Source organism: Astatotilapia calliptera, chromosome 15 (genome assembly GCF_964374335.1).
Source record: "Astatotilapia calliptera chromosome 15, fAstCal68.1, whole genome shotgun sequence".
Lineage (NCBI taxonomy): Eukaryota > Metazoa > Chordata > Actinopteri > Cichliformes > Cichlidae > Astatotilapia > Astatotilapia calliptera.
The window spans coordinates 12,095,330-12,109,664 of record NC_137436.1 but is presented as its reverse complement, the minus strand read 5'-3'; the positions used below and the strand labels follow the sequence as shown (position 1 = coordinate 12,109,664).

Here is a 14,335-nt window from a genome sequence, read left to right as displayed (position 1 = left end):
ACGCTTTTTTGTGGAAGGTAATGGACGGATTGGGCCTAGGAGGGGTTTTTACAAAATGGGTAAAAGTCCTATATAAGGGCATAAATTCAAAAATAAAAATTAATGGTTACCTTACGGACAAAGTACAACAAACAAGAGGATTGAGGCAAGGGTGTCCACTATCGGTGGTGCTCTTCGTGCTTTACGCTGAACCCCTGGCTTGTGCAATAAGGGAGAGTCTAGTCGTAAAGGGGATAACGCTGCCACGGGGCGAGAGCTTAAAAATATCTCAATACGCGGACGATACGATATTATACCTGGCAGACGACGAAAGTTTAAGGGGAGTGATAGAAATCTTAAATGATTACGAAAAAGCAACAGGATCGAAAATAAACAAAGAGAAGACGATGTATAAATATCTTGGGAAGTGGGAAGGGAGAAAGGATAACATTTGTGATTTTATGTTGTGTGAAGGTGCTATGGACATATTAGGAATTTCTTTTGGGAACAAGGAGGGGGACGCCTTATGCAACTGGAAAAAGAAGATGACTGCAGTAGATAGAAATTTGGGATTATGGAAAACAAGAAAACTCTCAATCTCAGGGAAAGCGTTGGTCATAAAGGCTGAGGTGTTGCCAAAGTTGCTACACTTGGCCTATGTTTTTCCGATGCCGCAAAAGTATAGAGCTCAATTAATGAGGGGGATATTTAAATTCATATGGGGGGGTTATGAATACGTAAAAAGGGTGCAAATGTACCAAGAAATAGCAGATGGTGGGAAGGGGGTGACAAACGTCCCATTGAAGTTGGATGCAATATTCTATGCAAGTGTTTGTACACTATTGAAAAAGACATATATGCACAAATGTCAAATCCTGTTATGGTTCTGGTTGTCGATACCATATCGGTTCTTAATAGGGTGGGACAACAAAGGCCCTAAAGCGGAGACTAGGCCGGAGTATTTCCAGCGAATGGTAAAGTGGGGGAGGAGACATACGGAATGTAATGAGGTGGATACAATTGTAAATCACAAGCTACTATACAAAAAATTGGTACAGAAATCTAATGTCAACTTAGTAATGGTGAGCTCAGAAGTGTGGGAACGGGCTCAGGATAAGAGTTTTAAGAACGGATTAAAGGATTTTAATTGGTTGCACCTGCATAGAAGACTACCAGTAAGAGTCACAATGTATGCCCACGATTTGGGGAAACAAAAAGTTTGTCCAAGGGAAAATTGTAAGGAAGATGAAACGATTGAACATGTATTATGGGGATGTGAATATGCAAAAAAGGTGTGGGACGGGGTAAAAGGGAGTTATAAGTGCTTGGAAAACGTGACATATGATGAAATTACCTCGTTCGGGGTTAAGGGAGTGGGAAAAGAGCAATATAAAGTACTTTGTATGCTGTTATCAATTGTAAAGCTTAAATTATGGAAAGCAAGACAGGGTTTCATAACGGGGGTGTATAAATGGGGAGAAATTGGAACAGTTAAGGCAATAGAGAAAGAATTTGAAGGTATATATTGGCACGAACTAGAAAAGTGGGGAAGTGACACAATTAAGGATAGGTGGAAAGCTTTTTTCTTAAACCCACCCAAAAGAAGGTGGTAAGTGACAGGGAGCGAGATAGTAGGTATGTGTTGGTTGTTATTGTTTATCAAAATGTTCTTTGCTTCGTGTGTTGGAAATCGGATTTAGCTCGGGAGAATGCTCTTTGGGATGGAAAGAAATGAAGAAATGTAAATGTTGTGGAAAAAAAAAAATGATAAGATGTTTGAACTATTTGGAATATGAATGTAAAGTGTGGAGATACTTTGAAAAGAAAATCAAAAAAGGAAAAATCAAAAAAAAAAAAAAAATCTGTTCTTATCAGTTTAATATCTGATACGTCCCCTACCCGGGGACCATATATTAAGTTGATTTTTGGAGCAGGGAGATGGAATAGGGGCTTGCTCCGTCCACTCCACGCATCGACCTGGTATTGCAGTATTTCTAGGAACGGTGCACCCCCTGAAGCTGTGAAAATCAAATGTCATTTGACTCAACAGTTTGTGCAAAGAAATTTCTTATACGCTAGATATATGCGTGCGTCTGCATATCTGGACATTGTCTTCGTGTAATCTTCCAAGGTTAGTCAGACTGAAATGTTGCGACTTAATATTTGTGAATGAGTTACATTTAACTATTACCAGAATTACTAAATCCTGCCACTTGGACTGACACGTGGCTGGACACACACTTTCTATGGGAAATCAAAAAAATATGTCGTTTTGAACTGCAGTTACACTATTCTGGCTCGAATCCTGCAGTTACCTCTGTTGTCCACTAGAGACCAATAGAAGTCTTTAAAAACCGGAGGCTGCCATCTACAAGGACTCATGTTGATTATAGGTTTAACTCTTCTCTTTCTCTACATACTGCAGCTTTCTGTCCTCTGTGGCTGTAAATTACATCGTTTGAAAAAAAATAAACCACACAATTTTTTCTTGGCTTTTTAGCTAAAATCACCTGTATTGTCTGTTGTTTCCATTTGTGGATGGTTAATAGTGCAGAAGATTGTTTTTCTGTTTTCAGGATTACATGAAAACATTTTGGAACAGATCATTTTTGTATATAATAAATCTTAGGATAGTATTGGTTTTGATGATTTATAAAACAGCTGTGTGCCGTAGCCCTGGTAGTGTGGATCCTTAGTGTGTAAAGAGTAGATACCTCATGTAATATGTGTGAATGAAAATCCATGGACTTTATAAGAGTCCTCCATTTATGGCTATGATCCTAACAAACAAGATTAATACATTTCTTTCTCCTACCAATCTTCCTGTTTCCTAAAGGAACACGCATGCCGAGTGGTTAAGGCGTTGGACTTAAGCTCCAATGAGCGCATCCTCTCGTGGGTTCAAACCCCACTCCTGGTATAATTTGGAGCCTCATGACTGGTAAACTGGATGGAATCTATGAGAGCAACAGATATGATTTTTAGGCATTTGATGTGAGCAATATCTTTCCCACAAAAAAGCTGTGATGCTGAACCCAAAGGGAAAATTGTTAAATGGTTAATGGAAAAACTCCAAGCTTTTGGATTAATTACTAAAATTAATGGCTATAAAAAGAAGCTCACTGTTAATAAAATGAATACATTAAAATTGGGAGGGGTCACCTCTTTGAAAGGCAGTTACACTCTTTTCAACATAACATTGCAAAGAATTTGGGTATTTCATTATGTGTGTGTATGGAATTAAACAGAAAAAGACTAAATCAATTCTTACAAAGCAGCTTGAACTCAGCCGGGCTTGTTTTTGTTAGCTGGCTTGACAAATCCTAAAACTCAGTCAGAAGTGGTTCCTCAACGTTCTTTTTAAACAGTTTTCCTGCTTCCCACTCTGTGCACAATCAGAGGGGTTTTTCTGTATGTTTCGGGGTGCAATGTATAACTAATGTAGAGAAACTTAGCTTGCGTTAATGATACTAAATAAATCTAGTTACTTCATCCACTCACATTACAAAGAAAGAAAAATAAAGATGCCACATAGTGATAAAAGAGACTATTTACCCTCAAATTATTTTCAATTTAAAATGCTTTAAAAGGGCTTATATGACCTTCAATACACAATTGTATTATTTTGATTTACATTAGAAACAACATCCCAAAATTTTCAGAAGACAGTTTTAAATATTTTTAGACCAACTTTAATCCAAATATGGAAAAAAAAAAACCCTCAAAGTCACTGTTAAACAGCAAGCAGCTGTCAATTTATTTAACTTCGGATCCTTGCTCCTTTCATATCAATTATTAATAAGGGGGGGAAAAATGCTGCTGCCAACACGGTAGCTTTGATCTGCAATTTAAAGAAGGCAAAGAAAAAGAAAACATATTCTGGAACCTGTTATTAAAATGTATTTAAACTCCTTGAGCATTTTCACAGTAATCCACTGTAGTCTGCAGTTAAAACACTGCAAACATTTATCCAGAGATCATGAGCAGTCCATGGCCAAAAAGTAGCACTTCTCCTGACAGTTTGCGTTTATTTCTGTGTGATGGGGAATGAATTCTGGTCCATCAACTCTCCAACTCTCTCCTGGAGTGTTTGAACCACCTCTGCAAGAATGAACACGTGCGTGTCGTCAAGATCCTTGAGGATGAATTTCTTTCCCAATGCCATCGTTTCATCCAGGTACAGGAGAAATTGTTTCATGGCAGGATCACTGCAGGAAGAGAAAGTTAAAGTTTCGGCTACTTAAAAACAGATTTCTGTGAAGCTAACTACAAATATTTCTTGGCAAAGTTACAACCTTACCATTCAACAAGGACACCTTTGTGCACGTTGACCATATTGACAGGTGCAGAGAAATGGACAGTCGAAGCTGATTAAAGAGCTGAACACCTGCAGCACAGTAAACAAACCGACAGCTGAAGGCCTCAGGTAGAAGCAGCTTTACGGCAGCTAAACCATTATTAAGCCACCAAACAGTCAGATAAACGCGTCACATGTTTTCGGACATTTTAATAATACTTTTATTACCATTACAACAAAGAAAATACTTGTAAACGTTCCAGTACAGCGTATGCTAGCTCTTTGTTTTAGCACCGGTTAGCATTTTGCTGCTACCATTAGCTCAAAATAGCATGGCCACAGGCATGTTCTGCTACATACCACGATCTTAAATATCTAAAAGAGCAAACTTCATGTACATACCTGTCTACAGTTAAGCGAAGGATTAACATAAAGCAACAAACAGCCGTTTATCTACCCGAGATCTCCAGCTGTTCCTGTTAAGTTTTCAAGGCATTGATGGGTTATGTAAGGTGTGCGCCAAGGGACAATCTTCTGATGTCCAAATATCGCGTTAGCGTGTTTTAAAAGTTTTTGCTGCTTCTGTGCTGCTTTTCTGTGCTTGGTAAAAGGTATCATATCAATACCGTGGGTTTAAAAAACTACGCTGTGTATAGATGAGTGAGTATTGTGAAAAAAATAATGCAACATTCGTACCCAAGTGCATAAAATCCATTACAAAAACTGCATCATGACATTGATGCAAAATGTAAGTTAAGATCCAGTATAAAATACAGTACTGTGCCATTTCCCTCCTTCTGTCACTAACAGGAAAACTATGACAACTTGATACATACATACATACATACATACATACATATATATATATATATATATATATATATATATATATATATATATATGTATGTATATATATATATATATATATATATATATATATATACATATATATATACACAAACACTCAGAACCACTTATAAGGTACAACTGCTCTGCTGCTCCTTAAGGCAAATATCCAATCAGCCAGTCACGTGGAAGTATTTTAGTGCACTTAAGCGTGTAGACATGACAACCAAGATGACCTGCTGAGGTTTAAACTGAGCATCAGAATGGAGAAGAAAGGTGATTTAGGTGACTTTGAATGTGGGCTGATTGTCGAGTACTTCAGAAATTGCTGGTCACTTGAGCTACAACCATCTCTAGGATTTATAGAGACTGATCCAAAAAGAGAGAAAATATCCAGTGAGCAGGAGTTCTCTGGGTAAAAATGCCTCAGAGGAGAATGGTCAGACTGTTTTGAGCTGACAGGAAGACAACAGTAACTCAGATAATCACTTTTTTATATTCAATGTATGCAGAAGAGCATCTATGACTGAACAAAACTTTGAACCTTGAAGCAGATGGGCTACAGCAGCAGAAGAATAAGGTAAGAATAGGAAACTAAGGTTTCCGAGGCTGGTTTAATGGTGTAGGAAATGTTTTCCTGGCACAATTTAGGCCCCTTAGTTCAACCCATTTATTGTTCTGGACCATGTCCATCCTTTTATGATAACAGTGTACCCATCTTGTGATGGCCACTTCCAGCAGGATAAGACATCATGTCACAAAGCTCATATCATGTCATACTGGTTTCTTGTAGGTGGCAATGAGTTCACTGAACTCAAATGACCTCCAGTGACCAGATGTTAATCCTCTTGAGCACCTTTGGGATGTGGTATATTCCTATCATGGATATTCAGCTGACAAATCTGCAGCACCTGTGTGATGGTATCATGTCAATATGGGCCAAAATCCCAGAGGAATGTTTCAAGTACTTTGTTGTATTTTGTACTTTGTATATAGAAATGCATAGACTCATAAACCCTCAAACGTTACACATTTATTCATTTCATTGCCAGCATTTAGGACTGCTAGTGGCAGTGGGGGCTGCAAACACATGTATTAAAATTAATTTGCTTGATCGGTCCCATACAACTGCATGTGCAATCTGAACTAAATGTATGAACTCAGGTCCACTTGAGGTAAGGCTTGGGAAAGAGTATGTTTTGGCACATAAGATGATAATCACACTATAGTTAGAGTAAAACAAATACATATAAAAATAAAGTCTTAAACCTTTGCTCTGGTCAAAAGTCGAGTTGCATGAGTAGCAACAAAATGTCAGTGCATTTTTAAGTAAATACAGTAGATAATGAGCATTGTGTATCCCATGATTAGCTGGTAATAAATCTAAAATAAAAGGAAATCTAGATAAAATTTCAATGTGCTTAATTTACTTGTAAACATAAGTTATTTTCTTTATAACTTAGCTGATGTAGCATTAAGAGACCTATCTCAGTGGATGACTTAAAAAACCCCAACAACAAAAAACGCACCCTGCTATCGTTATCACAACTGACAGGTTTCCACAAATTAGCTATACTGCAATCGCATTTGTGGTGCTTTATGTGAATGTGCAGTTATTTCTCTGTTTGGTTTGGAGTGTAGTATACATTTCAAGTATACAGCAGGTGGTCTCAGTGTCATTGTTTTCATAGATTTCTGTCAGTGGGCGATGTAGCTCTGCAGAGCGTCCAGGATGAACTGGAGGCTGCGTTTGTATAGAAACGAGTCCTTCCTCTCTGGTTTGCAGATGTTTAGGTGATCTACGTCCACTTCAATGAGCTCACCAATCCCGAGATCTGAAACCACAACACGATGAGACGCAAGACACTGCTTCAACTATGTGTTGTTGTTTTTTTAATATTTAAGCTGTACATTTCAGACATTACAGTATTTGGAGTTACATACTTGCTGACTGCGTTGGTACCACAAGTATCTTGATCATGGGTCCAATGTTTGTCGGTAGAGTCTCTGCAAAGCTCAGCACCTTGAAATCCTTTTCTTTGGCCAGGTTCAAGAAGTTGTCATTCAGGCTGCGCAGAGCTGGTGAATCTTAAAACACACACATCAATTCACATTAGATGCTGAAAGAGTTCCATAGACCGCAGAATTCATCATATTCACTGACCTTTACAGAGTTCTCTGACTTCTATGGAGGGGAAGAGAAGATATCTAACATTGACAGAGTACTCTGCCATGAAGGTGCCGTAGTGAGGAACACTATAAAACATAATCCCTTTGGTGTTCTGTAATAACCCATGCATGTCTGGGTCCTGTAAGGCATCCAGCAGCATTTTCTTTACAAGCAGTCCTGCAAGAGAAACCAAATGCAAGAGGATAGATTAGTAATTTTTGTTTTTCAAATTGGATTCAAGGGATCTGCATAAAAGTCCGACATGCTTGTGGAAGGAAAGATGTGGGAGAAATACCTCCCATACTGTGGGCTACCCAGACCACAGGCCTTTCTCCAACTCCCGCCAGCTTTAACTTCTTTAGCAGCTCCTGACTTCTGTAGGCTAGAGACTTCCTGGAGAGACAGATAGTCAACCCTTTTTAATCTGTTGGAGTAATTAATCCAAGGGTACCCGACTTTGCAAAAATATTCTATTTTACCAAGAATAGCACCTTAATCACATGTAGACCTATAAAGAAACTACAGACTTATAGTTGTTGTTTTTTTTACCTCTGATTCTCAGCAGGACACTGGGCCATCCAGTCACTTAGATGACTGTCATACTCCACCGACAGCACTCTAAGATTTGGACAGTCAGCAGCCAACCATGACTGACAATAAACAGTGATAAAACAACACGGAAGAACACTCAGATAAATCTTAAGCTGTGTGAGACCTCAGAAACACTGGAAAACACTGAAACAATCCATTAATGTAATGAGAGGAATTAGGTGCCTTTGTTACCTTTGGCCAGCACTCTGTATAGTCATCTTCGCGTTTGGCTGCCTCCTCTTCCTCTAATGCATTGCGGTCCTTCTGCCTCCACGTCTTAAAAGCTGCCCCTAGAATCCCGTGGATGAACAGCACGTCTGCTTTGATTGGCTGACTGGAAATTGAAAACATTGTCAAAGATGACGGTTGGGTTATAACAATAAAATAATATGACGTTAATGCATTATGTAATAACTGAATTTGTTTTCCTACTTGCTACGTGTTTGTGGGTGCAGGATATAGACGCCATCTGGGTATTTCTCTTTTACTGTCTCCCTGTCCAGGTTTGCAAGAGCGCGAGCTGCGTGAGACGCCTGCATGATGTGAGGGCACTGCATCATCTCAGCCAGGACAGACACCCAGCCTGCAAGTGTTTTATGGGTAAAGTAGGGGGAAAAAAACAGAAAAGTGTGAGGAGTACGATAAAATTTATAAGTTGGGGTGGATAACTATAAAAGTAAACACATTTTTTGTGATGGTGAAAATCGAATCTCTAATTGAAACAAGCACAACATATATTTTAGACCTTACTTTCATAACATCTTTAGCGCACCCAGTCAGGATTACACATAATCAGAGCTGTCTCCAGTTTATTCAGATTAGTTACAGACTTACCGGACTGGGCTATGGCCTGATGGGCACCTTCATTGAGAGCCAGGTTTCCGATGATGCGAACAATGTTCCTCTGAATCTTCATAGAGTCTGTTCTGAGCTGATAAACCCTCTGGAGAAGCTGTAGACCTCCGTTGGCAACTATGTGGTCACAGTGGCTCCTTACCTGCAGATCACAAAGTATTAACCACAAGGCAACATCCAGACAGCGGGCGCATAGAATTGACCTTAATACACTGCTACAATGACCACAATGAGTAGTAAGTAAATAATCAAGCCACCGACTCCAGACTAAATCACCTTTGGATGCACAATGATGATGATTACCTTTGAGTGCTGTACCAGTGCCTGCAGACAGAAGGACTCCACCTTCTCAGAAGGAACAGAGGTAAGGCTCTGGGCATAAGGCAGCCCATTGCCACCAAAACTCCACAGACCACCCTGAACAATGAAGCGCACGTGTTAATGACAGGATATAGAAACTAGCTTCTTCTTTTTTTCTTTATCACATCCCAGTGACTGTTTTTAGTTTTAGACCTGGCCTTCCTAATGACTGTACATGTATGTGTACATCTGTGATTGTTACCCTTTGTGCTGCCAAGGACTGAGTGCTCTCTCTCAGGGCCAGTGAGGTAAAGTACCGAACACATTTGTCCACCTCAGTTTGAGGCAGAGATGCCAAAAGCTGCCTCAGTCCGTCCTCTGCTGACAAACCCTGAGAAGATCACAGCACATCTGTGAGGTAGGCATTCAAATGGTAACTATCCTAAAAAGTAGATTTGAGTACCTCCTCCAAATCAGGCAGTGCAGGTGGGTGACGGAAAAACCTCAGGTCTACCTGAGGCATCCGGGCCAAGCCCACTGCTGTCCGATGGTCTATAACCTGGGCTGCCGTCTGGTACTGGTAATCTGGATTATTCAAAACAGGTGTGATCTAAGACCAGAGCAGGTCTCTGTTGTGTATCAAATTAACGTGACAGGAAACTTTTAGGGTCCTTTACCATGCCAGTGGTGATTGTCTGCAAGCTCCTGAACAGCCTCTAGTCTGATGGCTTTGTTAGCTGACTGTGTCTTCTTCAGCAGGACCCACAATGCCACCTCATGTGGGTCAGCATCCACATGACTGAAGTGCTCTAAGACACAAAATTACGGAACAAACTGACCGTCTGAACATTTACAAAATAAAAGTGGAGACGTGTTCTACTAATTCCTCTAACTGGACCTTTTAGCAATTCTAACTACAACTAAAAGGTTAACTACTAGTGTCTACTGCACCACCTTTTAGATTACTACAAGAGCTAATGAGCTACAGTACAAACCTTGCAGGAGTGAAACTTGTGTCATCAATTTGGCAGCTATTAATTTGTAAAAGGTTAAAGTAAACAAAAGTGAATGTAACTTTTTGTCTGCGGATTTAAAACTACAGGTGGCTAAAAACAAAACAAAAAATCTCAGACTTGTTTATTCCACTCACTTTTACAAGATCCACACCACTGTAAAAGCTATGTGGCATTCAAAACAGGATGTGCATGTGCAAAGGCAGGTGTTTCCTTTGGTCTCTGTGCACATATGTCACATAAAATTGACTAAATGACTACAGTTTTCTGAGCATAAACACTTGCCCTGCTATTGGCAATAATACTTTTCAGTTCAAGAAATATTAGGGGCATTATCGTGTATCTGTCTATGTTATTGGTGAATTGGTGTTTGTTAGTTTCTTACCATCGAGTGATTGCAGTAAAAGCCTCGAGGATATTTCCACAAACCGTCTTGCTGCTTTATGAAGTTCCCTCCTTGCTTTGTGTGTAAGTCCTGGAAGAGATGCAGAAAAAAACAACTAGCCACTACTCTCTTGACAAAATTTAGAACTGCATTTCTATAACATTATAAAGACAACAGAAACCATTTAGAAATGCTTCTCTGTAGAGGTGGCTAATTAATCAAATTTGAGTCAGATTAATTTATATTTCCATTTTTATAATAAAGATTCTGTTTTTTATCTTTCACTATAAATCCATCTCATCCTTATAGCATTTGCACCTCCCCGAAAGCCTAAACACATTCCCTGCTATACTGTTGTGTGTTAAGTTCACATGTATTTATTTTAAGTTAAAAGTGAAGTAGCGCATTATGAGTGATTACTGCTTAAAATGATCATGATCATATGTTTCGGCATAGTCAAGCCGCTTATATTTGAGTTTATAAGTTGATTGTGAAAGCTTCCACTAAAAAGGTCGAGGAAGTAAAATCACCCAACACCAAATGGCCCAAAGTCCTGGCAGGAAAGGGAAGACAGGAAGAATGAAGGCAGATGTCACTGCCCCACTGAACATAAAAAACTCAACAACACTTTCTCATACAAGAACAAAATGGGGCCACTCAGCATATTTGTCAGATAATGCCCTCCCACAGTAGGGAAGAAGGAACATGTCCAAAACCCAGTAAATTTAAATTAAAAATCTAAACAGGTCTTACTACATTTATAGGCTAGTGGAAATATATAAATAATTTATACAGCAAAAGAGGTTAAAATGACAGATTTAGTACAAGAAGAAATACTGCAATGCCAAATGGGAGATGCTACATTTGACCTTGTGTATTTTCACAACAAAACGTGTAATTCGTCCCAAAATACGTCCGACACTAGATGGAGGTATGTAGAAACAGAATGTGAATATTTTGATGCAGTGAGAAAATGTAGAACTACAAACACAGTCGTACAACAGGCAAAAACATCAAATATGAGACTCCGTGATGCATTTATAAATGTACTGTTTATTCTGGGATTGTCCTACAAACACCAGCCAGGGTTTGGTGAAAAGTTGTGACTGAGTCCAGCAACAAAAGATATATAATGTGTCATGTTACCCATGAGGTTGTTTAGGATAGCATTAATTACCTCCAGTTAGGTTGTCTTTTTCATCTGAAGGAGTGGCCCTCAGATAGATGTACGACTTGTTCTTCTCCTGAAGAATTGCACTAGTGTCAATGGTCACAGCCTTATCCAAGGCTATCACCTCATAAGTAATAAAAAGACAGCCCCTGCAGAAAGGAGCATGTTTAATAAGCTATGGGACAGAGATCATTCTTCTCTCACACGCTGCATAAATCATTCTTTTAATAATGTAACTTACCCCAAGACAACTGCGCCAGTTACTTTAGCAACTTTCCCTAAATGCCAGCGAAGAGGAAGATCTTTATTTTCAACGTGTTTATTGAAATTTATTGTACAAGATTGCTGATTTGTCTAATAACTTACTTAAATCTTTCCACTGAAGCACTTTCTTCACACTAGGCGGCCCAGCTGTGCTCAGCCTCCGACAACGGATCCAGCGCAGAGCGGCTGCGGACATCCTTCCCCTGTGTGCCCTCCCAGATGTGCGTGTGTTAACCAGACTGCTGTCCAACCTATCTGACCAAGTCACAGACGTGAGGACAGTGTCTGATAAGGCACATAACGGTATGTCAACGCAAAAACGACCCGATAATTACATTTAATGTTATCATGTCAGTTTAAACACTTAGCAGTGCTAACATTTAACTCGTGACAGTGCTAATGGTGAACTAATCTAAAGCATTAATATAATCAAAGACCATTAGCTAAACGTTAGCTAGCCACACAGATGGGTGTAACTGACAGCTGGGCTAAAATTACTTGAGTAAATAACATAAACACCGGTAAGTCTCCGCCATAAAGCCAAAGCTGGCATGAACACCCAAACGTAATCCGGGTGAAGCTAAATGAAGCCTTAGCTGTCACTAACTTGGTGGAGATTAGTTAGCATTTGGCTATGATTGTTCTAGCTCTGTGCAAGGCACCCAAACGGCTAATGGAGTAACCCGGTGGACATGTAGTGGATTAATGTCCATTTCTGATAAGCGAGTTTACCGTATTTATCGATGGACACGTTTTAAAAGAACTACGATAACGTCCTCCAAGACTGCAGCCGGTGTAAATAAACACAACATAAATTTGTCCCACAAATAATACGTCATCCACTGCAACAGTTTTTTTTTATTGACCGCTTTAGAGGTTCGGTGTGTGAACTGCAAGATTACGCAAAAACGACAGTGTAAAAAGTAAATATGTCACGGGGGGAAAGAGGAGGGGCGAGAGTAAGAGAGGCATCAAATAAAGACGGTAATACTGTTACAATGCGATATTATAAAATCAAAAATGTTTATAGCCTTCTTGTTGCGGGAAGGATAAATTGTGGTCACATAAAGTTTAATTTCCATTCATGAAAATAGGGAAGTGTGGCTTCTTATTGGAGAACTGCAATTTATGGATGTGAAATTTGGCAATATCAGCAAACTGATAAGAATAGATGGGTTAGAGGAGGGGTGTCAAATATAAGGCACAGGGGCCAGAAATAAGCTGATGAACACTCCAATCGGGCCTCACTGGACAGCTTTAGGAAATGCGAAGAGAGTCTGTTTTAGTTTGACTTTTAATATAATTTTGTATCACAGATTTATCTTTACTGCTAAATACCTCCTATGTGGCCACACCTAAGTAATTAGGTAACAGATAATAAAAAAAAATATATCAGAAAAGTTCCTTTTCTTCACTACAGAAATTAATGGGTTTTTTTAACAATGGATACAAATAAAGGACGTGTTCTGTGAATAAACAAAAACTTTGTGTTTTGTAATCACAGGATTGACAAAGATATAGCTACCAGAACCTTTTCTGTAATTTTACACGTTTATTTCTTACAATTTAATTCTCATACATATAGATTTCTTTCATTCACTACAGCAGTGGATGAATCTTTATTATGTAGAAAAAAACTGAGATGTTCTGTTGAAATTGTGCTTCTTTGTCAAATATTAAGATAATATTCAATAATCGAATAACCCATTATGAACGGACAGAAAGAAGAGTTTCATTGGTCTGGCCCACTTAAGATCAAAGTGTGCTGTATCTGGCTCACAGTTTAAAATGAGTTTGACCTCCTTTCTCTTTCTCAGTCAAATATGTACCAGATTTATTTAAAGTGAAAATTTGACAAAATGTTATTAGAACTAAAACCAGTAATGTCTTTTCTACAACTCTTTTCCATAAGTACAAGACAAAAATATATATAGGAGGACATCTGTGGGAAGGTCTGACAAAAAGAGCAAAATATATCTATCTAAACAGAAGTGTATTTTTTACATGCAGTAACATATTTGTTATTACATGTTTTTTACATTTTATTTGCATTTTTAACATATCATAAAACTTTTAAAAACTTAAACACAACTCAAAACATTGTTCTTTCTTCTCAAAACTGATTTCTTTAACCAAAACAACACGCACATACCTTTACATTCCTACAGAACATCAAAAACCAAATTCAGAAATTCAGGAAACTACTATAAAAATTATTTGTGTATTTTTGGCCATGAAGCTACATATTTAAATCCATGCAAATGTGTAAGAGTAAGTTTATTTTTTCTTGTTCTGGTGAAGTGTAGGGAGTTTTGTCCAAATATAGCATTTACAGTTCTACATATATCTCAACACCAGTGTTACCTGTTTCATGTAGTATATGGCAAAACTCAGTAATTCCACCATGTAATGTTAGTACAGTGAGAAACATTGCCAAGAAAATCAGTGCAGAGATACAAAAAGG

General features: G+C 38.6%; 1 protein-coding gene and 1 pseudogene across 6 annotated transcripts; one reads left to right on the top strand and one right to left on the bottom strand.

The window, feature by feature from the left end:
• The first annotated feature begins 1,790 nt into the window (after window positions 1–1,790).
• Window positions 1,791–1,993, top strand: LOC145420772 (U2 spliceosomal RNA; annotated as a pseudogene).
• A 4,142-nt stretch (window positions 1,994–6,135) lies between these two features.
• On the bottom strand, window positions 6,136–12,760 carry serac1 (serine active site containing 1). 6 transcript variants are annotated; one of them, XM_026193867.2, is made up of 18 exons: window positions 12,604–12,760; window positions 11,974–12,122; window positions 11,849–11,885; window positions 11,614–11,756; window positions 10,437–10,526; window positions 10,034–10,069; window positions 9,716–9,847; window positions 9,502–9,623; window positions 9,301–9,429; window positions 9,042–9,155; window positions 8,718–8,880; window positions 8,316–8,466; window positions 8,076–8,217; window positions 7,842–7,942; window positions 7,588–7,685; window positions 7,287–7,469; window positions 7,067–7,210; window positions 6,136–6,957 (listed from the first exon to the last, which is right to left on the bottom strand). In XM_026193867.2, the coding sequence occupies exons 2-18, from the start codon at window positions 12,065–12,067 to the stop codon at window positions 6,821–6,823; spliced, it is 2,016 nt and encodes a 671-aa protein (XP_026049652.2). In that variant the 5' UTR covers window positions 12,068–12,122; window positions 12,604–12,760; the 3' UTR covers window positions 6,136–6,820. The 6 variants fall into 6 exon arrangements, with proteins under 6 accessions (XP_026049652.2, XP_080146276.1, XP_026049653.2 ...); XM_080290150.1 differs by lacking the exon at window positions 10,034–10,069; XM_026193868.2 differs by lacking the exon at window positions 12,604–12,760 and having other exon boundaries at window positions 11,974–12,574.
• Between the last annotated feature and the right edge of the window lie 1,575 nt (window positions 12,761–14,335).

What these genes read in the sequence shown, in the direction of transcription:
- serac1 (XM_026193867.2), bottom strand. Translation starts at nt 12,067, where the DNA reads ATGTCCGCAGCCGCTCTGCGCTGGATCCGTTGTCGGAGGCTGAGCACA. An exon ending in CACTGCCTGATTTGGAGGAG is followed by an intron (nt 9,430 to 9,501) that starts GTACTCAAATCT and finishes TGATCTTCTCAG; the next exon opens with GGTTTGTCAGCAGAGGACGG. An exon ending in CACCCACAAACACGTAGCAA is followed by an intron (nt 8,218 to 8,315) that starts GTAGGAAAACAA and finishes TTCAATTTCCAG; the next exon opens with TCAGCCAATCAAAGCAGACG.